Source organism: Mastacembelus armatus, chromosome 15, assembly GCF_900324485.2.
Source record: "Mastacembelus armatus chromosome 15, fMasArm1.2, whole genome shotgun sequence".
NCBI lineage: Eukaryota > Metazoa > Chordata > Actinopteri > Synbranchiformes > Mastacembelidae > Mastacembelus > Mastacembelus armatus.
The window spans coordinates 11059327-11083897 of record NC_046647.1 but is presented as its reverse complement, the minus strand read 5'-3'; the positions used below and the strand labels follow the sequence as shown (position 1 = coordinate 11083897).

General features: G+C 36.9%; 1 protein-coding gene across 3 annotated transcripts in view; it reads right to left on the bottom strand.

The window, feature by feature from the left end:
* The window catches only part of wdr27 (WD repeat domain 27), a 33458-nt gene extending 9688 nt beyond the window's left edge, over window positions 1–23770 (bottom strand). The window contains exons 1-22 of one of the 3 annotated variants that reach the window (XM_026309492.1): window positions 23452–23770; window positions 22876–23017; window positions 22395–22519; window positions 22045–22158; window positions 21878–21929; window positions 21531–21601; window positions 21318–21432; window positions 21082–21184; window positions 18441–18535; window positions 18065–18135; window positions 17763–17875; window positions 16858–16931; window positions 14031–14100; window positions 13115–13183; window positions 12929–13032; window positions 12584–12673; window positions 11635–11756; window positions 10365–10498; window positions 9101–9198; window positions 8223–8344; window positions 5832–5929; window positions 2299–2401 (exon numbers count right to left, since the gene is read on the bottom strand). In XM_026309492.1, the coding sequence (XP_026165277.1) occupies window positions 2299–2401; window positions 5832–5929; window positions 8223–8344; window positions 9101–9198; window positions 10365–10498; window positions 11635–11756; window positions 12584–12673; window positions 12929–13032; window positions 13115–13183; window positions 14031–14100; window positions 16858–16931; window positions 17763–17875; window positions 18065–18135; window positions 18441–18535; window positions 21082–21184; window positions 21318–21432; window positions 21531–21601; window positions 21878–21929; window positions 22045–22158; window positions 22395–22519; window positions 22876–23017; window positions 23452–23586 (2220 nt within the window). In that variant the 5' untranslated portion in view covers window positions 23587–23770. Of the gene's footprint in view, window positions 1–2298; window positions 2402–5831; window positions 6522–8222; window positions 8345–9100; window positions 9199–10364; window positions 10499–11634; window positions 11757–12583; window positions 12674–12928; window positions 13033–13114; window positions 13184–14030; window positions 14101–16857; window positions 16932–17762; window positions 17876–18064; window positions 18136–18440; window positions 18536–21081; window positions 21185–21317; window positions 21433–21530; window positions 21602–21877; window positions 21930–22044; window positions 22159–22394; window positions 22520–22875; window positions 23018–23451 lie in introns of those variants that run through there. The other 2 variants (XM_026309493.1, XR_003295846.1) reach the window with 2 other exon arrangements.
* Window positions 23771–24571: the final 801 nt, after the last annotated feature.

The window sequence follows — 24571 nt, the reverse complement described above, 5'->3', positions numbered from 1 at the left end:
CATTTTGCCTATGATTAGCAAAGTTTCCAGGCAACACTAATGCACTTATAGTTTTGTTGAACAGTAAGTTAATATCAAAGCCGAAGGTGTTTCACAATATCATCTGGTTAATAGTTTCAGGTGAGTTGTATCCAGCACCCAGCATCACTGGTGGTTGTAGATTCACGTGTCCAGAGGTTGGCTGTGTTGCACCAACAATGTTTTGACAGCAGTGTGACAGTGTACCCTGGAGTACACTTCTATGTCAAGTGGAAGGATAAACTACTTGAGTAAAGAAAACAAGCTTTTCAGCTCATAGCAAATAGCTCTTTGAATTGAGCAACAAAATGGTTAACATACTGTTCAAAAACAACAAAACAAGCCAAAAAATGCAGTGATATGCCATCCCTCGAAAGCACTGGGGACACATTATCAGTTAAGGAGGTTTCGGGACTCAGAGTTGATCAGTCCCCGGCTTGCACCTAGTCACGTTTACTGCAGCCGCACTAGATCTTTGTCTGCAGTAAGTCCAAAAAGAGAGATCAGGACTGATGCCAGCATCACAACACACAAAATCAGCTTTTGGGGCTTCTCACCAACTGATAGCACTCAAATACTGTTCATTGGGACTGATCAACAATCTTAATGAACACCTGCAGATTTATTACTATTATTTTCTGCTTTGTGGTAGGAATAGCTTTATTATTCATACCCCTTTATTTTTGGGTGTAAATTGGGTGTGGATTTTACAGATGCCTTTGGGTGCACAAAATATGTTTGCATACTGCTTGTGCAGACATGTTAGAATCAATATTTATATTTAAAATCTTAGAATAGATATGTGAATGTATTATTAGATTGAAAGCACAATTTCATCTAAAGACAATCAGTGAGTTTCAAGTACAAGTCGTTTGTCTCTGTGCCATGAGGACAGATAAAAACAGATGTGGAGATGTTTGTGACCAGACGACGACTCATCAGATTCCTGCAGCTGTTTTGCATTATGTTTCCCTGAAAAACGCTTGAAATGAGTCCATGTCAGACGATCCATGGGTAAAGTGTCTCCTGTCAGACACATATGACGTGAGAGGTGCCTAACAGGACATCAGATACTTGGAAGCGGAAAACTCTTTAACAAATGTTAAAATTTCACTTCAATCCCCAAACGGACCAGCATCTATAAGTAGTAAGTGAAGCACACAATAAGGCCAATAAAGCCATGTGGTAAGAAAGCTGAATCACCGGGCATGCATCTTGATTAAAAAACAAAGTTTTAAAAATAAAACTGTACTTTTACATAATAAATTTCATGTCTGATGCTAAGGCAGGAAATCAAAATGCCAGATATTTCAACTCTACATGCAACAGTTCAATATAGACAACAATCAAAAAGTATTGTTCTTTGGTCTTATGTTTTTTGGAACATGTGTAATATGATCTAGGGAGTCTTTTTTAGAGTATTCTGGTTCTTTTTTTCCATGATTTATTTTTGATATATTAAGACAAGTACAAATGTGTCTGGCTTGTGGAAGTCTCAGGGCAGCTACAAATAAATACGGTGTAGCTCACTACCGTATACTGTTCTGATTTTCCAAGAAACGCTGGAAATGTCCGATCTCAACAGAGCTGCTCTCAGATGTCCATGCTGTGCTGAGTCCCCATAATTAATAAATCTCAGCGGCATGCATATATTATTCCATGGCTTTGAACACGCACGTACACCAGAAGAAGAGATGAATAAGGAAACGGAGGTGCGCCTCTGAAAATGTCTTAAAAGCTAGTATACACAGTACACAGTCTGGACAAGCAATTAAACAGTTGTGCTTCAACATGAATGTTGAACTTGATTTGGAAAAAGCCCTGAGTCCAAATAAAAATGTCTAAGTCATGCACAAACAGTCTGATAAACCTATGCTGCTGTTTTTCTGAAATTTTTCACCTTTCCAAGTTCACTGTAGTGAGTCAGAATACATTGAAATATGTGCCTCTGCTGTACTTCACCTACAATTTAATACTTAAAAAAGGACTTATCTGCCCTTTATCATTACAGTAGGAATGAGGTTGGAATGATTTTACTCTGAAAATATCTCACTGAACATCCTTAATTACATTTTTTAAATTCCATATTAGCCATACGTTTTTTGCTGCAACTAATTTATAAAACAAAACAGTCCTTAACTGCTTTGTCACCCAATTAAATTTGACATGAACAAATTCTGATCATCATAGATGTCTTATCAAACAATGCTTACAGAAACCCTAACACCCTGAGGTAAAACACGAAAAGTGTATGAGAGAGAATGACGTATTACAACTTACGCAGCTGTCCTCTGAGCCTGATGCAATAAATCGGCCGCATGGTGAGATAGCTGAAGAGCACGGATGGCAGCGATTTAGATGGCTCTCGTAACGCCGTACACACCTGAGGAGAAGATGCACACACTGGTGAGAAATGAATGAGATTAATAGACACAAATCAACCTGATGCAAAAGAGAGTGTGAATTTTTACTATTGAATGCTGGAGATGTCAAAATACAATCTTTATTTTTTTATGGGTCCCTCTGGAATTAAATCTATATATAATTTATGGCTTGTCTTTTCGATTGGAGGACATAATAGGTCTACATTACATAAAGCAATCCAGTTCTAACAATTACACATAATTTACCCTGGATTCTGTGTGTCAAGGCATAGTGTGGCATAGATTTTTGTTTTCCAAAAAAAATAATACTTGAGAAGTTGGATATTTTTGGGTCTGAGTCACACATTCATGCACATTTTGTCATTTTTTTTGTATTAGAGTGATGTTAGATGAAAATGCAGAGTGTTTCAGTAATAACCAAGAAGCAGATTGCCACTCTACAGACTTCACATTGTAGATCTGAAGCAGCTGAGGACAAGAAGTTGGGCATGAATCAAGCAAAACACAGGAAAAAGAAAAGTAGCAAATGACGAATGACCCCCTTGTGCCACTTCTGTGCTGTTTCATTTGGTTTGCAGAAGCATGTAATGTCTTTACAATGCCACTAACAGCTAGTTGAGCTTGGGTCTCTATATGGGCTGGCATGTTGGTAGGGCAGGGCTTTGACAGGATCTGGTGAGAGCATGTCTTTGATGTTCACATGGTAATGTCATTAAGCTGGACTAAAAGTAGGTCATATTCACTAAAGAAATTTAATATGATCAGTAACACTGCATTCTTGAAACATTCATGAAGGGGCCAAATAGGAACCCCTTATTCAAAAATACAAGTTAACACAATTACTAACCAATAAACAAATTTTTTTTTTTACTAATCTTGTATTCAGTAACATTATTGTCCATCCATCCATCCATTCTCTACACCACTTAGTTTAATTCAGGGTTGCGGTGTGCTGGAGCTGATCCCAGCTGACATTGGAAGAGAGGCGGTTTACACCCTGGACAGATCATACAGTATTTTGTAAAATGTTCCTCTCATTTTTCCAGTATATTGTCATTGTCAGCTGACTACATTATCTGTCCATACTACCCTCAAAAGAGTAAGTTACACATACTGTCTCATAAAGTCTTACTAGCCAAAAGACTCAACTGTCTTTACAATGTGGTGAAAAACAACCAGCTAACTGAAAAAACATTGCTGAAAGGAGTGGAGGCACCAATAGTCAGATACAGCAACACCACCGATCCATGCATGCTGTGGCTGAGTTTGTTAGCATACTCTCTACAGCATACATGGAAGACATTATTGTGCTGAGTACAGAGCTCACACAACCCTTTACTATCACACTGTTAAGAAAGAGTTTAACAGGTTAGAGTAAACACTCAACTGGTTTTCTAGGTCAGAAAGTGGATCAAATATTTGGACTAAAGGAGAGGAGATGCCAGGCTGAATCCCCCCACAAAAAGCATTCATCGCATTGTGTCAGTGGTGACTATCCAGTTCTTGCCTGATGACTAATACAGACTGCACTGCAGGGTCTAATTCGCCTGAGTGGGAAACTTATACCATTACTGAATCCATCAGGGTATTTGGTGTCAGTCATGATGGAAATCAACATGCATTTCTCAGTTGATGGAAGAAATTTAGAATAGACTACAGAGAAACAGCTAATCATTTATTATCTTTATCATCAGAATTTGTATTGGAGCGGAGTCTGATTTTAAAGTATGCTAAATGCTGGTGTGTACACCACTAAAACTGAAACTCTGCATACTGAAACATGTAGTTTAAAAATACAGTGAGTGAGTGAAGGGTGGGGGTTTAAACAGTGTAACCACACTAGTGGTTTATAAGAAACCACTTTCTTTATATGTGGAAAACTGACTGACTGAAGCATGTTTATGCTTCAGTCTGAAAAGGAGGAGGCAAAAAATTCTACGGATTCTCTGGTGACAGAGTTTCAGACACTTTTGCTGTTTGATCAAAGACAATGGGTAAAAAAACCTTTACCCAGTTACTCATCATCACTGTTTTAAAATCATAAAATGATGTCTCATTTTATAAACCAATTTTTTACCAACATTTTCTTGGCGAAATGGCAATGGCCTGATAAAACTGCGGATGTCAAACTATTGCACTTTTTTACTCCTCTGGCAAATTATATGTGTATATTCACAATCATTTTGTCGAGTAGTCACTAGCATTAGATTGCACTGTTGGCACTCTTGACTCAACTGTAGATAAGACTGTACCACTAAAAAAATAAAAACACTTATATTCACACTAAACTGCAGGTAATAAAGTCTGCAGCTGAAACAAAGTTTGGAGTGAGTGTTGGCATTCAGGCAAGAGAAGAGGTGGACATGCTGCTTCATCTCCCCCCACCCCAGTCTTGGCAGAATTGTTTAACATTACTTGACACAGATGAATGAATTCGGTAATGCACTTCTGCTTGTTGTTATGCCTAACCTAAATTCTTCATAGGCTAATTTAGACTATAATTAGCATAATTAGAAATGTGACTTATACACCAAAGTGACTTATATATTTTTATTTCCGTTCAACAAGGCTGTTTTTGTTAAAAGTGTCCAATATTCTGGTGCAATTTATAGTCCGGAAAATACAGTAATTCCAGTATTTCAAAAAATGAGACATAGACAGAAACATCAAGCTGCAACTCTTTTTTGTTAGTATTAGGTACAGAAACGGACACTTAAGGTAATGTATTGTTTTCATGCATCCATATGTTTCACCTCAGAGGAACTGCATATGCTAAAGGATGCTTGATGAGAGCTCTCAGAAAATAATTATTTATCAGATAGTGAGAAGGTTTTGATGGCGTCTGGGACGAAGAGTTAAAGATGGAAGCGGTCTCAGACATGAAAGAATGAAATACTCAATAATGCCTTCCTCTGGGCCAAAAAGAACCGTCTGAAATCTATGACAGCCTACTTGAATTATCAGCCTTATATGGATATCTGCTACTAAGGGCCAGAGAAAAATTTTCTCAGCTATGAACTTCGGAACATGAACTTGCAATTCACTCATCAACTAAGGAATGTTTGTTTATGAAAAAAATGTGTAATTTGAATATAAGGCAATTGTGCCCCCAAGGGAATAGCTGAGGGAAAAAAAAACAATAATAGTTAATAGTTATAAGAAATCTGAATTTGTGGCAAAATACTGCTATTTCAAATCAAGGAAGAAATTAGAGAATTGTACACAAATTGTGCCACATAGCACCAATAGCCAGGTGTCCACAGTGTTATGAAAAAGATATGCGTGTTAAGTATTGATGCTTTCTTGTTTGGGTTAAATTGCCTCACAGTTTTGTGACGCCACCATCATTTTCCTTCTAAAAAAACCTAAGTGAAATGAAGCAGTATAGGAGTCTTTGAAAATGTGAACACTACACTATCTAATACCAACCCAAGTGTACGAAGGTCCCAAATCTTCACACCATCTGTGACTGCACTGGTGAGGAAGAGGTTGTATGAATCTGGAGCCTGTGTGCTGAACATGGAGCCCTGTGGAATACACACACACACACACACACACACACACACACACACACGCACACACACAAATGCCTAGTCAGCACATGCTCAACTGAAATATGTAGTAAATCAGTGTCTCTTATTGTCCAGTACTGGAAAATTCTGTTGCTGTGTATCCTGTCTTGGCAAAAAGTTCTCATATTAATATTCCAGGTAACATTATTACTATCTTAAAGAAAAATATTACATTCTGGGCAATGACAGCACATTTGGACTAAGGCAAAAGTGTTGTTCAGTTGTCTTTGTGTGTAATCTTTTATGTACCAGTTAGAGGTAGGCTTCATTTATGAATGTATATAGTTGCCACTGCATATCTACACATAAATTCCACCAAGTTATCACTGTGTGTGTGAGAAGAAGGTAGAGAGAGAGCAGTGGTGGGGGTGTTTTTTGTTTAGATTTCCATTAAGAGTGTGAGAACGGGAGTCTGAGAGGCCATTTCCAGTTCCATTTTCCGAGAAGTCCTCTGCTCTGATGAGTTCCAGGTGAATTTTGCAGAATAGGCGATGGAAATATGAAGTGGGAAAAGCTGCTTCACATACTGCCATTCTGGATGTTTGGTCTGCCTCGGGAGGAGAAAGCAAGAGGGGAGGGAGGAACGATGTTATGTGTGCAGTCTTCAGGCAGAGGCAATCCCTCTGATCCACAGGTATTAACCCTACAGCACCCAAAGGGCCTTGGGCATCCAGGCGGAGGACCCCACATTGACGCAATAACGCTTTACACAATGTATGGCACACAATAGCTGGCGTGACAAAGAACAGACACCTCTAGGTTGAAGGAGTTTAGACAGCTGTGTTCAGGAGTGCATTACAGTTGACTGGGTTAATGCATTAAATCCATGCCACTAGATGCACTGTCCAGCTAATCCAGGTTGGTCTGCAGAAGTGACTAAAGTTAAAACCCCAGGGTCACTGGGTATAGAGGTCTCTCTCACACACATATACAGTTTTTTTCTGCATTCCATTAAGTTACATAAGCATCTGTAAGATGATCAAAATTTCCACACTTTTTATGTGACAAATTAATGGTTTTGTGTTTGATAGAAAGCTGGCAAATATTCATATGACTATTTATGGAGAAAAACCAGGACATTTATTCCCTTTTCAAATGGATTGTTATTACTATAAAGAAATGTTAATAATATGTAAAACCCCATCATTTAAGGCATTCATTTACCACTGATATTTATAGCTTCATTTTGAGTGATGCAGTAATGCATTCTTCATAGCATTATAATGGATGTAGACACAGGTCCAAGCTGTCTATTTGTTAGACACCAGCTAATTGAGTCCACATTGGTCCAAGTCACTGATGTAGGAGTAAGACCACATAAACCCAAACTGCATCACGGAACAGCATTTACTCCAAGGTCATCATTCAGCATGGCACTCTTAATCCTGATGCACCAGGGTTTTTACATTTAAACAATTGGCTACACGAATGATACTAATGATGGCATGTCCTGTGCATCTGTCGTGGAAACTTTTGGTTAACCATGACCTTTTTCATTCACAGACCAGTCAAGCACTTTTATTCCCTCAAAGATAATCTTCGTTTTATGAGAGTCATGCAACACTCACAGATGTCTTATGTAACACTAAAACATCTGCCAAATAGAATACCCTTCAAGCGTAGGATGGAAGATGGGATTCACTGTACCAACTGACGACAGAAATTCTTCACTATGGGGATCAGATATAAATGGCACTCCATCTGTCCATGGAATGATGGGACATATTACATACAAGAACTCAAGAGTATAAGAAACCTATGTGTGTTTTTTGATGAAGTGTTTGTTTTTCAGCAATTAAAATAAATTGCTGTTGTCACGATATTAGTGTACAAGTTTAAAGCTATAAGGAAACATTGGAAAAAATGTTGGAAAGAATTTAGTATGAAAGAATTTTCCATTTCAAGAATCACACTTGCTGAAATAGCTGCAGACTATAAGATACAATTTGTGATATTTTCAATCCTAACTGGTTATTTGTTTATTTTTTTCTAATCACAATCTCAAGGGTAAATTTTTTTCTACTACTTAATTTTGTTATAGGCCATGAAAAAGTGGAAATCACAGCTATTTTTCAAATAAATTAAAGATAAAAATGAGAAATAATCTTAAAATGAGAAATAATTTGAAACATCAGATGCTGTTCCATTTACTATATAAATCACTGAAGAATGCACAAATGACACCACATTGAACACATTCCTTGTACTGTATGGGCAGTTTGTTACAGGGGTATTTAACTGGCCTCACCTTGTTCTGTGTAATGCAGTGGATGGCTCTGCTGTGGGCATCATGCAGCTCTGAGGCAACTGCACCTTTGTTCATGTCAAATACTTGAATGGATCGATCTGAGCCACACACCAGGACGATATCTGAGAATTTTGTTAAGAAACTTTTGTGACATTATTATTTATTATTATGCAAAAACAAGGCTAATTTTCTCTGGCTCCCTCCTGAAAAGCCCTTTTTTTCACAGTATCTGACTCTGGATGAAGAAAGCAGATTTTTGGATGAAAAATCTCATCAATATCTATAAGCAGTATCTAATCTAGATTTTAACATCAGCAGTTATTTTGATAGTCACTCATACAGTATTTATCAGTGTGACATGTTAAATCCATACAGATTTTAGTATATTTGTCTTTAAGTCTCTGTTTAAATGGTGCCTCTTTACAGTCAGAGTCCCCTTTTTTTAAAAAACGTCAAGGTGCTTATGCTTAGTAATAAGTTATGATATAATTACTATTTTCCGTTTGGCCTATGCGAAGTACATTGGTATAGACTAACTCCTGACTGTATCTCACTCACCCAAACCTGACTCTGTTTCAGGATTTATTGGAAAGTAAATACAGTGAAAACCCTAACAAGGGGCTGGAATATAGACATTTCCTGAAAAATTAAAGACACCTAAAGGATTTACATGTACAATCAGCAGTGGAAGCCCTGTGGCAAAATGTGAAGACTTTACAGTGCACAAACTGATTGCTGTGGTTGACATGGAAGTAGTCCAACCAGGTGCTTCAAGTAAAAGTCAGAAGTAATAGGTTTACTTTACCTTCCAGAGCATCAATGCAGTATAAACGTTTTACAACACTTCCTTTTACATAAATCATAAGCAAAAAGGATACAAGAAAAGAAATCATTGGCTGCAGACAAGCCTGTAATGTCTGTCGCTGACATTGTCTTAAAGCACCTTGCTAATTTGACAACACTTCGTTGCTGGTACCTTAGAAGAAAAAGAAGTTGCATGGTTCTCAAAATAAATAAAAGTAATTACATGATCAGAGGTTTTATAAAATCACTCTGCACATCATTTATTCTTCACCTCTGTGTGACCTATATGGCTGTAAAACAGTAAGTGACACTACACTTTGAATTATGATTTTGTTTTTACTGACTGATCACAGTCCAAGTGTTTCTACCTCACAAGTTGCACCAATGAATGAGCACATGCCACTAGGAATGGAGGTCTATTAGTTTCATTTCCCTGACCTGGAGAATAAGTCCTGGCATACGGTTCAAGCAGTTTGCTTGGTAATGAGTGTCAGCAGTGTATGTGGTAGATACTAAACGAAGCCAGTCAACAAATCAGCAACAAGTCATAGTCATTCTTACAAAAGATGGGTGAATGGAGATGAACAGTGGCAGATGATTGCTACGAATCTCAAAAAAATGCTCTTTCTAACCGCCAAGTATTGTTAATGCTCTCTTGAGGAATGCGTTTAACCCCCAGTCAATGTTACTGTGTAGAGGCCAAGACTGTAGTCCCACTGTGCTGCTTGCAGCTTTGAATGTTAGCTATGGTGTGTAAATAACGACATTTAAAAAAGAATCACCTTAAATAGAAAAACTGTAGTTGTCTGGCCAAAAAGATCAATATTATACCCTATATTTCTTCCAGCTGTAGTCTACAAAGGACTTATTAAGTTAAATACTAAAGTGCAAGAAGCACAGGCAGGAAATACAGTACATTGATAAAGAAATTGAATATTGTATGTACTGCCCACAACTATATACTTAGCTCATAGTCCACAACATGACAGCTAAGACATTGGTACTGTAGGTTAATGTATGATTGAGGTCATGCCGACAATATGATTCTCTATTGCTACACTGTCTTCCAATCTGGAAAATGTATTTCTGCTGTTAGTTATATTAGATCAGTAGCTTTATCTGTGTCCAGAAATGAAAATCTCTGAAAAGATTCAGCTTGACACAAAAAGAGAATGATTTTTTTTTTTTTTTGCACAAACTCTAATGGTCTCTGTGTTTTCTTGGCATAACATAGTGTAATAAACTACTGTAGTGTTAAAATTAGAAGAACAATAATCCAGGCATTATCATTATCCTTATGTACCGCATTCTGTGTATAGGCCAATCACTTGTAATTACCTCTTGATGTCATCATGTGTGATGTCCACATTATAGAGATACAAGTATAGGGAGGGTCCAGATGCAAAAAGCAGAAATTTGTCGAGGTAATAAAACTGAGCACTTCTAATGGCTTTGGAGAACATGCTGTCAGCCTGAAAGATGAAAGAGGACAGACAAAAATCAAGATAATCTCTTGACATTTTTGAGACATTCATAATGCAGGAAGACAGGATGGCGTTGCCCCAGCCAACCAACAGTTGGTCAAGGTAAAAGATATACATTGGCTGCCCTAATTCTTTCTAGCGTTTTAAAATATAACTGCGCAGTGCTATTTGTAATTCTGGCTCACCCCAGCTGAGTTCTTGTCACTTGAACACACTGAAAAGACTTGCATTTGTTGCCAAGTTGTTTCACAAGAAGGCCAAGCAGTCAAAGGCTGGAGACTCAGCCAAGCACAAAACAATCTCACTAAGTGGAGCAAAGCAGGAATGGTTAGTATCATCAAGAGGGGACCCTGAATTTGAGGTCATACCATTGTTTTGATTTGGCACTGGAAAGTAGAGACACTTCTCACTGTCCCATTAAATATGATACCTAATGAAGTAAGGAGGGTTTGCATACTCACAGTTTTGGATGCTGTGAGTTAGCACACACTTTGAATGACAAACTCACTGTCTTTGAGCCAAGAAAAATGCCAATTAAAGTTCTCATTTTTTTTCCCATTAGACTACTTTTATTAGAAAAGTAAAAAAGCGAATTCAGCACATATCAATATGGCAAAGATGTATTTCTTAATACACTGCCACTTTTTGACAGAATCAAAACCTGACACTTGGAAGCATCTTCTTGAGAACAAATGAGAACAAGGAAAACATTGTGGATACAGTAGCAACCACTGTTTTAATGTCATTCAAACGTTGCATCATTGCCTTATTTACTGCAATTACAGAAAAAATCCTTTCAGCAATCAAAGCCATCTTTGAAGAGAAAAGTGAAAGTGAAAAATGTGTACAGCATGTGTCTGAAAATATTTTGTTTTACTTTTAATCTAATTTGAGTTTTAAGACCCTCGGAACTAGGACATTTTTACAGCATGAGGTCACTCTGGCTGGTCTTCATTTCACTGTTTTTTATGTGTAAGACTTGGGCTTGGAATAATGAGTGAATGAAGGTAAAGCATGTGATGTGGTGGTTAAGATTAAGGTGAAAGAGACTAAATATGATCTTTAAAAAAAGAAAAAAAATACATAAGTACAAGTGAGTGTTAGTGACTGCATGAGACATTTACCATGATAATGGCAGGCTCTGGGCGGCCATGGGTCCAAATTCGTAGTGTTTGGTCTTCTGATGCACTCAACCACCACTGTCTGTTGAGGCTCCAGCTCACACTGCTCACTGGCTTGTCATGCCCTGCATACACACAGAGGTCTGAACTTAGCCTGAAGATACTGTGCGTGGGAGCAACATTTACTTTTATGGTACTGTTCAGAGTGAAGACAAGAAGTTCACAGTGACCTACTGGTCACCTCAACTTATGTCTTTTTATCTCTGCTGCCCCCTTGTGGAGTCCATGCTCCCACTGCATGTGATCCCTCAAGTGTGAAACAAATGCTCAACATGCATTAATATCCCTGCTTTGTCTGTTTAATGGTGGCAGACAGAATCTACTGCTCCTAGGAATACAACAGTGTGAAGAGCAATGCAAAATTACATTACTTCAAACATACTGAGTTTCAAATGACACTGTACCCCTTTCACCTTTCTTTCTAGTTTTCTAGATTTCTCCTCATCTTGGTTTGACTGACAAAAACAAAACAGCATGTACCAAATTCTTGCATTGGAACAACATTAAGCGAGAACGGTTTATCTAGTTTTGACAGTGATGGCTGAGCAAGTGAATATTTGGATTTTCCTGGAGTCTTTCATCATACGCCATGGATCCATTTCAAGGTATTTTCATCAGTGTAGCCCAAATAAGGTAGGCCTAAATTCAAGCTGAGCATGAATTTCTTAGTATTAATGCCCTCTTTGTCAGTAAAAAAAAACAGAGGTCAGATTTTAATCTTTAACAAGCACTGCTATAAAATAATTGGATAAATACTACATAAAATGAATTGTTCTTATTAAAAAAAAAAAACATGAAACGTCAATACTGTGCTGAAAAAAACAATGAAGTGATTGAGGGCGAATCTTATATAGCTCAGGTGTTTAAGGATACTTGTGTCTACTTCATGCACCTGTGTAGACAGTTGGATTGCCAGATATAGAAGATTTGTATAATAACAGTGAGCTGTCGCCAAGACCACACAGGATTTGTTTTCCATCACCTGGGAGAGACAAGAAAACAGTTTTTTTAAATCAACAATTGATGTTCTTGAGCAGTAAAGTTTACTGCTTAAAAATATAGATTCCAACTCGTGTCCACAATTTACAAGGTTTTTCACAATTCAAATAAATGTAAAAATGCCTTCTGTCATTGACAGAACTCACACTTGGCAACTCAAACTTCTTTCATTACTGCTTTTTAAAGTAACTTATAGTCATGTTTGACTTGTAATTTAAATGTAAAAAATAAATCTCACCTGAATACTGAAGGCAGTAGACTGGTTTGTTAGCAATGTTTAGATGAACGTGTGGAATAATAGGTGCTGCACTGTCTGCTGGATAATCTCTGAGGAGTAATCCTCTAAATGAAGGAGAAAAAAAAGAATCTTAGTATTTATCATTAACATTTTTAAATTCTATATTTAAATGATGGAACTGCTTACGTGTTTTTGTTGACCTTTTTAGAGGAAGGATTCTTCTGAAGATTTGTTTTAGGTGAAAACATTATCCTTCTAAGAAGCAAAAACAAAATGAAAACTGTATTCATTTATTTCATTCATCAAACCTCGATTCATGTTGTATTTTTTGGACTGTTGCATTATGAGTGGAATGTCAGACAAGTCTGCAGGGTTTACTAGGAACATCTACTGGAGAACTCTGACTGCAACGACTGTAACCATCATTTCCAAGTGTCTCCTGGTGGAGGTTAAATCGACCTAAAACTGTGTTACTAAAAAAGCAGCAAAGGCTAGTTGGCTGAGGTAGTTGGTGTTTATCATGTTGAAAACTGATTGGATAAATATGTGACAACCAGTCAGATCCAGGAGGATGCCAGAGTCATTTTACTACTATAGTCCACATTAAAGAGGTAAATCAGGGAGTGATGTACCCAATTGCCATTCTGAAGTTGTAATCATGGCTAATTGGGAAGTGTGTACTCTAGGGTACACCAAGATCAGGTTGCATGAGATACAACTACTAGCTAGGTCTTTGAGCACCTGAAAATGCCCCAAAGGCGCTAAACAGGTTATGAGGAAAGAACAATGGCTCTGCTTTCCCGTCTAGTCCCATGTAGCCTGAACTGGATGAGTGAAAAGTGCCTTAATTTCTCTTAAGTGCTATGATAAAGAAAATGTTATTATATTGTATTTAATTTTATTATATTATAGTCTCTTAGTATATTTCATCAGAAGCACTTTACAGTAAAAAGTGTTTTATTTTCATACAGCCAACGAGGAGACAATGTAACTATAACACCAGGTCAATGTTTCACCTACTGAAGTACTCTCTGATTTTTGAGCAGTGCAGTAAACTGTAACTTGATTTTCTATGAGGTGAAAAGTTGCTCTGTTAACTTACCTTGGGGCACTGGTATACCCAGATGACTTCACATTTGAGTGGAATATTAAAGGCTGCTCCTTTATTCCTCCTTTGTAAAATAAATTTAAAAACATTAAAAAGTATATATATATTAATATATATATATATATATATATATATATAAATTGTGTGATCACTCTGGACTTAAGCATTACGTGCATTATCCACAAACTGTGGGATGATTCATTCTGTTCCCTGTTCGCTGTAAATGGTGTTACTCTATTACAATGAGCTCACTTTTTCCACAGTAGTTAAAATGTGTGATGCTTTCCAAAAACTGGTCTTCGGCTAAGTAAAGGCAAAGTACAAAAAAAAATTTTTAAAAATCACAAAATCTTCAGGCAGTTATGTAGACCTTATATTACATGAAATATACTGTTTTTTTTTTCTACAGTCCAACTCAACACTAGTTTATCACTTAAGCAAAAAAATTAACCTGTAAAATATTAGTATTTAATAACATGATGATGGGTGAGTGCTTAGATACAACTTTTTTTCCCCATAAATCTACATATGTTATTTTTTTTTAGTGAAAGAAAGCTGAGTGACACAAACACAAACCTGAAATACAGATTGATTGGTGCTGTAGTCTGATGAAGTCATACTAATATGTTAGCCGCAGTAGATTATTTTTTATATATCAAAATGATAAATTGTATTTGAACTTTGGAAAATCTTTTGAAAAGGAAGCCGGATAACAGAATGACAATAACTGCTGCCAAATCTATGATTAGGCTCTCAAACAACTTAATGTAGGCCCAGTCCAAATACTAATAAAAACATTTAATGCAACTACTGCTGATAAGACTAATGCTATTTTGCTTTTGCAAAAAGCAATACTTCTATTTCATCTCTAAATTAATCTTTTTTTTTTTGTTATGAAGAAGCCTTCTCTGTTTCAGGTGTTTAATCTCTTTTATATGAACAATTTCTGTTTTATGTGATGCTGGTTGCTCACAACTTCCTCTGCTCCTCCATTGTGCTGTGCATAAGGTGGCCACTGGAAGTAGCTTTCCCTCTAGAACAGATTTTATGCAGGACACTAAGCATCTTAGTCCACAAATCTAATCACCCAGCAACACTATAACTTGGCATTGCTCAACAGCTCTATTGACACCCTGCTGATATACAATGGTTATTTAGTTTTATGGGGTAGTAAAAATCTTTCATTTACGCTGACTTTACTCTAGACACTTAAAAGCAAAGTGAGTTTCAGACAAATTTCTGTCATATCCGTGTTAAACTCCAGCAGTTTCCTGTGTGTTCCTTTTACAACTCCCATTGTGTAAACTCAGCTATATTAATTATGACAACAAATAAAGTTTCATAATAAAAGATTTTCAGTCTACCTCAAAACACATGGCTGCTTAGCTTCTGATGCAACAGCTAGGAGAGCAACAAATGCTTGTCGTGACAAAAAGCTTTGCCTGCAGCCATAGTGTATATAGGAGCTGACTGCTGATGGTAACTCAAAATACTAAATAATTCAAGCTTCTAAAAATTATAAACCACAACAGGTACATATATAGTTAGTATATTATTTTGAATGTAACCAGAGTTTCTGGTATGAGTTACATCACAGACTGAAAAGTAGGGTGCACAGTAGGAAGAAGGAGCGAGTGTAGAAGTTAGAATGCTATCAGAGACACCGTTACTAAAGACTGAACATGGAACATGTTGGAAGATTTTCATGACATGGAAAAGCACTGTGTCTTAATTTAATGTCTTAATTTTATCTGTATTTTTACGATTACCATGATTACTGATTTTATTACTTTCTATGCAAAACTAACATTCAAAGTGAGATCTAAAGATTATTCAGTGCTATTTGCTGTTTTAGCAGCTACTTGATATCCTAACTATACAACTTAATCCAGGCAACTGACCTTGCACAAAAAAGCTCCAGCTGATTATATCATCTCAAAAAGCCAAGAGCCCTGGTTCACTTCATGATTCTGTTACATGGCAATTTGACATGACTTAATATGTAAGTTCTTTTGAAAAAAGCTTCCTCAGACTTCTCTCAGACTTAAAATGGTAGAACATATCCCTTTCCAGGAGTCTTAGAGATTTATGTTGCAAATTGCCTATAATTTTGCAGATATCCTTAAGAATACAGAGATGCAGGGGCAGCATGTTGGGCTGCATTAGTCTGTGAGTGTTTGTGGTTTTTGGTCTGACATGCAGTCACGCAGCCCCTTTAGACCTCCTGAAGATCCCCTACATGGTTTGGCACTGGCAGCTGCCTTTACTCTAGCTGTTAGGTGTCCAGCTAATACCCAGCTTTCTCAGCACTAACCCACTGTAATAGTAACATGTTCCAGCTGCTCAATCCTAATAATATACAAAAGAACCACAAATAGCCTCCCTTCACCTAGGAATCCACTACTGCAGTAAGCAACTGTACAACACATTCTGCTAAGTGGTGAGAATGTAACCTAAATGTGTGGTACAGTACAATATGTTGAATATTTCAAGTATCTCCCTATGAAAAACTAAAGGGATCTAATCATGAATGCCACATCCATACAAAATGCAAAGAATAGTTTCCATCCTCTACATTTACAGCTGATGATGAGGTTTTCAGTAGCTCTGGTAAAAGCCAAAGAGACTTTCTATAAACCTACAGTAAGTGCAATTTAAGAAAATTGTCTGTGGCCAAATAAAACAGACAACCAGTCATTCATAAAGTGAACTATAAAATGGGTTGTTCTTTTAAACCCCAAAGTTATCAAACAGCTGTAGCTTCCTTTTTATTTTATGTGCACAAGCTTAAATGTGTTCATATGACAACAGGGATGCTGACCTTTCTTTTTAGGGTGGCTGGGTTCCTTCTTTTTTAACTCAGCATTCAGCGGGGATTCAAGCAGCAGAGGAGAACTGAAAAAAGGGAGGGGTGAAATAAGGTAAAAGAGTTACTGGAAATGAAGGAGCACAGCATTTTCCAGCGTTATGAATTACTCGTCTAATTCTCAATACCATTAAACTGTTGACTCATAAAAAACCAGATGGCAAGAATAGTTATAATAGGCCAAGTTAATATGGAAACGTTAGAGTCACAGGAAAGAGAAGGAGTCACAGGCAGCAGGTCTATTGAAAAACAGGCCACATTCATACGTACTTTTCCAGGTCAGGTCAAGTGAGAAAAGCAACAAAAGTCTATAACTGCACTGTTTTGCAAATAACAAGCTTATACAGCTAATCCTACTTTATATTGCAAATTTGTTAATGTAAAAAAGTCACTATTCAATGGATTTTGCTTAACAATCATTTACAATGGAACGTGAATGAATGAATTTACAGTCATTCCAAAGAGGACAATTTAAAATTTATAATGCAATGTTATTGTGAGAGTAATAAGCATAGTTTCTGGATTGAGGAGTACCTCCAGTGCAGAAAAAATTATTAAAACCCATGCAAATTTAAATGACATATAAAATATGTTCACCTATTTAAGTCAATGAGCAAAGCAGTTCCATCCAAGCAGCTTAGAAACTGTTTTAACATGAAAACCTTGGTTCTAGCCTGTTTATACAACCCTGTGCTGGGATGAAGTATTCCTCAGCAAGATAATGACTTATTTTTAGCAACAGCACTGATTTGTTAATTAGATCTCTATTTTGAAGGTAGAAAGCAAAGAGCAAAGATGATTTGTCCTGTAAGGTCTCAAAATACTATAGCATCACACCATATTGGCCTTTAACTCTTTACCTTGGGAACACTGAAAAGCCTTCAGTGCCAGCCCTGAAGCTCCTTAGTTCATTAAGGTTTAACTCCAAAAGACCTACACATGGAATAAGTAAGGAGCTCACCAAAAACACAGCCTGTGTGATAGAAATTAAATAATGAATTAATCAAAAAACATCCAAAAATATTATTTTACAACTGTTTTTAAAAAGAAATAAAGAAAATATAAGTCCTCCACAATATTCACCAAATATAACTTTAAAGTCACTTGTAACAGAAGAAAAACTGAGAGTCTTGTTAAATGGAAGTGTTTTACTGGAATTTACTCTCACAGATGTATCCCATCCTGGGGAGAATGACCACGATCCAGCCATTGTGATGCTCAGTTTGGGGTTATCTAGAACATTGAAAATCAGTCATGAGTTTGGCTGCATCTAATTTCCAGCTCTCTCATTCACACACACACACACACACACACACACACACACACACACACACACACACACACACACACACACACACACACCCCTCTCTCTCTCAACAATTATTCCTGGATTTATTTTTGGCCTATATAATCTTGAAGACTTTTCTGCTAAAAGTAAATGTGATGAGTGAGTGATGATGCATTAGTTATGTAAACATGTTTAAATATATAACAGCTGTTCAGTAGCAACCTAAGAACTCTCACCATGAGCAGCCTACCTCTGAAATATAGTGCTGTTAGGAGTTCTGAGGTAGCCAGATCAACCACATACAGGCCATCAGAGCTCCCAATACATAACCAGCTGTTGCTCCTCCTGGGTTGCACACAGAAATGTTTCGAAAATCAATTTCAGGATTTCCTGTTAATTTTTTTTTCTCAGATAATCTCAGAAAAGACATATAATCATGTACTAAACAAAAAAACGTTTGATTCAAGTTTTTGTGTAGTTAAAATACCATTTATATTCTCTAAGGTACAATTGCTGTTGATGTACCCTAAGTGGGTCATAGTTTACTCATTTGTACCCTTTCTAGGCTGAAAAGGTACGTATGTGTTCCAGATGGTGAAAGTATCCATATCTGTAGCTACCATTTTTCCCTCATATAGGGGTACAATACTAAATATGCATATTTGACCTGGTAGGGATATGATACTGTATTAGGGTTGATAAGGAGACTGTAAAATGTAGTTTGTACAGTACCCAAACATATTTTTAGATAGATGACCTAAAATGAACCTATCATTATTTTCAGTTAATGTTCAGTTTCAGTATTTAAAGCAAATACCTAAATTCGAAATAATTATCCTGGAAGACAAAATACAATAAAATGGAACATATGAAATAGAGAAGTCTAATAATTTTGAACGTGCGAGTTCACGCATGCGCACTGTAACACGCTCAGAGTCAGACATTTTTAATTTTATTTCCAAACCTGAGTGAGTCAGTGGCGCGTAAATCTCAGGATGGACTTTTCACCAGAGGAACTTAGTTACTGAAGGAGTCAGGAATGAATTTAATGGAAAAAGGGTTGCAAACATTCAGAGGTAACGTTCTCTTATTATTTATTTTATGTGACCTTTTCGTCAAAATACAATGAGATTTGACCAAAAAGCTAAATTGCTGGTCATCTTTATCTAGAAAATTACCGGGGTGGGCTTAGCTAACTAGCTAATTAGTTAGTTATTCGATACGTAAACTAACTAAAGTCAGCCATATAACAAAAAATGTATATTCTTAAACCCAGCTTCTTAAATATATTTAAAATATTACAGATAAAATACCAAGATTCATTAACTTTTCTTCATAATATTGATGAGCGGAATCTCCAACAGTGAAGTGAGGGTGGTGTATTTTATCGTCGCAGTTAACGTTAGTTACACAGGGGACAGGCTGCCTCAGTTGCTAACTTTTTGCGAAGACAGCAGAAGCCTCAGATGCGGCTAATATTACATGTGGATAGCACTACCTTCGCGACACGCGTAAACCCACTCCAGATAAGACCGGGGCTGTTGTATTGTTTAAGGAATAGTGTAGTTTCTTGTCAAGTTGAGGGTCTCCTTAAGTAGAATTCGTGTGCTTTCACGTTTCGTCACTGTGACCGTAAGCTAGCCTATTAGCGCATGTGGAGTCACAACCGTCATATTTCTGTTAAATACCACAAACCAAGCCTCAGATATATCACTGTACTGCCACCAAAACTGTGAAACGGCGTTTCAACGCAACATTTATGTTCTTGTTAAGGTTGCACAATAATATTTGTTTTTTAAGCATAACTTTCTCTATCCGGTACTCTCAGAGAGTGTGTGGTCACTCTTTTTAGACCATGAAGTGGATGGAGAAACAATGCTGTGGCATGACGGGTAACATGGTATCATACCTATTTTCTGTCTCATTCAAAAAATAAGCCAAGTTCAACAAATTTGGTTTAGGCAACTGCAACAGTTCCAGTGTGTCTCGCTCTGAAAAGTCAGTCTGATACATTAAGCCTGCAACAGTAGGCAAGACAAAAAAGACAGAAATGCTGAAAGACACCATAAGAATCAGGCAGTTTTTTTTCCCAACATCTAATAAAATGAACTGGTTGATTTAATCTGGGTTGAAATTACTGCCTCTGTCAGCTGCCATTTCTTGCTGGAATAAAATGTTAGCTATGTTGGTCACGGAATGTTGTAAACCACTGTGGAAAAGTGATGATATGTGCTATGTGTTTTTGTGTTTCCATCATTATAAAATGTTAGGTACTGGGAATCAACTTTCCATATCATGGCAATGGTACTTAAAAATACACAGAAAGCCTCTGCTTTTAAATGCCTGCTTCCTGACAGCATGAAACAGTGTATATTATGAGCCTGATAGTCTCCTGTGTTGTTTCTGTGATCATTTATGTGACTGTGCAGCAATCAAGCCAATGAAGCCATAATGATGAAGCCTTTAGTTCAATAATTTTGTCTAAGGTTTGTGACAAAATGACAAATACTGTTAATGACAGAAATATGAGGCTGGTGTGTGTTGCCAGTTGAATTGCTTTTCTAATATTTCCTGGATCACTTACAATTTTTTACCTTGTGGCAATCAGAACAAAATTGAGCCCTTGAGAATGGACATGGTATCACATCTTGCTCCAACAAGATTCACAATTAAGATCCATTCTATGAAATTTACCTTGGACCTTATAATTTCCTGTTTAAAAATTGAAATAAGTAAATGGTTCTAAGACAGTGAGATCCACCCTTATATCTTGTAACTGCCTATCCAGGTTTGCCAGTTTCCTGTGACATTCTTATGGATGTTATACGATGTAGCATAATGTTTCAAGTTATTGCTTTTTCAATTACTCCATCTAAACATAGTTTACTTACTTTTCCTCCACAGTATTGGTATCGGTAGATGAGCTGAATGAAACCATTTGGAGAATAGGTTTGGAAGTCTCCATCGCAGCTACCGCTGACTGTTCTGCTTTCTCTGGAAGAAAACATCCAAAAAATACTATCAAAATAATTTAGAAAATGTATCCAGGTAGCTGAAAAGAGGCATTATATATGTTTTATGAATAGCTTTTATTACACCATCTCTATAATTGTGTTTCTAACATCACCTGCTTGAGAGCTCACGGTCTCTTTGTGCATTTGGTGCCTTTTTTCCATCTTCTGAAGGTCCATTTTGGTAACAAGGTGACATTTGCAGTCATTTGGGAGAGAAAAGCACCACACCTAAACCCAACAGATACAGACATGTCACATAGCTTGTAAAATTACAGTTTCTGTAATTACTGTAACAGTATTAAGGGATGCGTGTCTCAGTCATTAACCTGTCCATCAGTTGAGCCAGTGATGAGGTGCCTGTTAGTCTCTAAGAAGAAGGCACTGAGCAGTGGAGAGGCTAAAGAATTGAAGAATTTGTTGTAAGCAAGTTAGCAGAATAAATATTGCTGCAGCAGTCACTAAACATAAGACTTCACATTTTTTACTTTTATTATTCAACACTACACTACACTAATCCTAACAAAGATCCTCATTTCAAACTGATTTCACTACTTCTAAATCTGCCACCTCGATGATATATATTTAATGACCAGATTCAGGCCATTATGTATCATACTAAAATACTTATCAATAGACAAATTAATTTGCTCTAACATCTTAAACAATATCATACCCGAAAGCACGAAAGACTGGTAGCAAACAGCTTGTGTTTTCAAATCCCAAACCTAAAAAGAGACAAGCCATATACTTTTATTCAAGGTCAGTTACAATATTCGGTATTTGTTATGAAATAATTGTCACTTCAGTACAACACATCATTTGTGAATCTTCAGTCAATACCTTAAATGTGCGATCCTCTGATGTGGTGATGAGAATGTCTTTGTTCCAGGGACAAAACTCTGCAGATGTTAAAGGTCCCAGGTGGCCAGTCAAGGTAGCGATCACTTCATGTTTCTGATTTAGAAAACAAGAATTATACTTTGCTAAGATAAAGTAACCTTTGTTGGCTACTAAACCATCACGACGAAGCAATATTACACATTGTTTAATGGTGATGTGTGTGATGTACATCCAATAAATCATAGTGAAGTATAAAAAAGTACATACAGGTAACTGCCAACCCACGAGCCAAAATGTTTTCAGCAGGGATTTATGTATACTAAGAGGAACTGTAAAAATGTGCATTGTACCTTTGAGTTGAGGATATAAGCAGTTACTCCTGAGCATGCAGCTACTCGCTCATCAGAGAAGCAGAATGAAAGATGGGCAACTTCCCCCAGTAAAGTCCCGATAATAGTTCCAGCTGCAACTTTACCTGATATCAAATCAGAAATTCTCTAAATATTGAAGGAAAAATAAGTTCCACTACACATGAGTATCCTATTTGGTAGTAGGCCACTAGATGGCAAGGTTGTTAAGATTTTCAGTCCACAAAACTATCAGATGTGCAGCATTTGATTCTCCACACATAAACAGAGTATTAAAGCTTATGCAAAAGCAATGTACAATAGCAATGTAACAGTAAATGTAACCTATATAATTAATGTGAATAAATTAACAACTTTGAATTAAACTGATTTTGCAAACAACTAACGAAACTCACCAGTGGATCCAAATATTTACTGTATTGCACTGTTCAAATAGAAACCCATACAAAACCTGTTTTCTTACCCTCCTGTGTTCGTGTCTGGCACAGTTCGATATCCCAGATAATGATGTAATCAGCAGAGGCAGAGCAGAGGAGAACAGGTCTGCATCTTTTTCCAAAGGTCATGGCACTGATCTCACCATGGTGGCCAGTTAGCAGAAGGGGCTGTGGACAAATATTTAAACTGGTAAAATATGCAACATGTTATAACAATATTATGCTATCTGTAGCTTGGGGATAAGTCTCAAACCTATTAACACACTAAGCCATTTTGATTACAATGAAACAGATCATAGTAATGGTTAAATCTATTTTTTCGCTAACAAATCTAAATGGCATTACTAAATGTTATGACCTTGTTTTGTCTCATCAGATTGTGCAGCACAATATATTAAACACAATAGACGTTATGTTAAAGCTTTATAAAGGTATCTTCAGATACAAAACACACTAACGTTAACTGCATTTGTGAGTCGATGTCGATGTGGTGTGCAGTTTGAACCCTTAATGTAGCTTCCTATAGATTAACTTGCAGTATGCCAAGCTATAGCGTTAGTAACATATTACTTAACGCTAGCTAGTTGACAAAGTGAACAAACCTGATTTGTGTCCGTATTATTATAAATCAGCATATCCTTGCCATGTAGTGGTATGCCACAGTAAGAGCGACAGCATGCCAGCTGCCGGTGCGATAATAGTCTATCACAAGTCAAACTCAGCCTTTCAATCATCATTCACGTTAGCTTTACAACAAACCGCATCCGTTTCTGTTGTATGTTAGCCGTGACAAAATGACGCTAATTATTTCTCATTAGTCACATTTAACCTGTACTTCGGTTTTAAATATAACGTTAGTTAAACAAAAATTAGATATTGTCGGGCTAGCTAACTTCAGGGACTTTTAGATTCATCAGCAAGAGGCATGTTAGAGGTTGCTAGGATACGGTATCTATTTCCGGAAACGTCTCACGCGATGTCCGAGTTCACGCAAAACGTGCGTCATCAATGTTTAAAATCTTTATTCCGTGCACTTTTTTGACATCTTGCAAAATGGAAAAGCCAAGAAAATAGTTTTTTAAGCTAATTAAACAGTAATAAATTCAGCTCAACTAGCACGAGGTTAATTCTACCTTTCTCATCTTTCAAATTTTCTGAAATATTTAGCATTTTTCAGAAAAAACATCAGTCATTCAAATGAATGGACGGAATGTTCCAATTTGCAGTGGGAAATTCTGTACAATAGGCGTGCGTGCAAACGGCACAAGTTCAAAACTACCATTCAACATATTGAAATTATTCAAACTTCAACAATTTCAGCTCTGTTGGGCCGTGACTGCCCTCTAGATATTTGCTTTTTCCATTCCGAAGAACGGAGAGTATTTTCTGACCACTCATAGGCCATGGTAGACTTTATGTTAGAACTTCAATCCAAGGTTTAACAAATTAAGAACTTTCTCCATAGGCTAGGCCTACTGAAGTACGAGTATTTAACTTTCTGATACCATTCATAATTTTCAGATCATTGAAATGTGTTTAAACCAGTCACTACTGAATCAGTTTTGTTAAGGACTTACTCAATAGTTAAAACAGGGGCTACTTTCTGAGTTGTTTGGCGTGAAGGAAAATAAAATTGCTGCAGCAGAAAAGACATCAGAGGACGCACGGTCTTAAGTGGATTTCAAGTCATCCTGTTGGACTGGCTAAAGGATAAACGTTTAT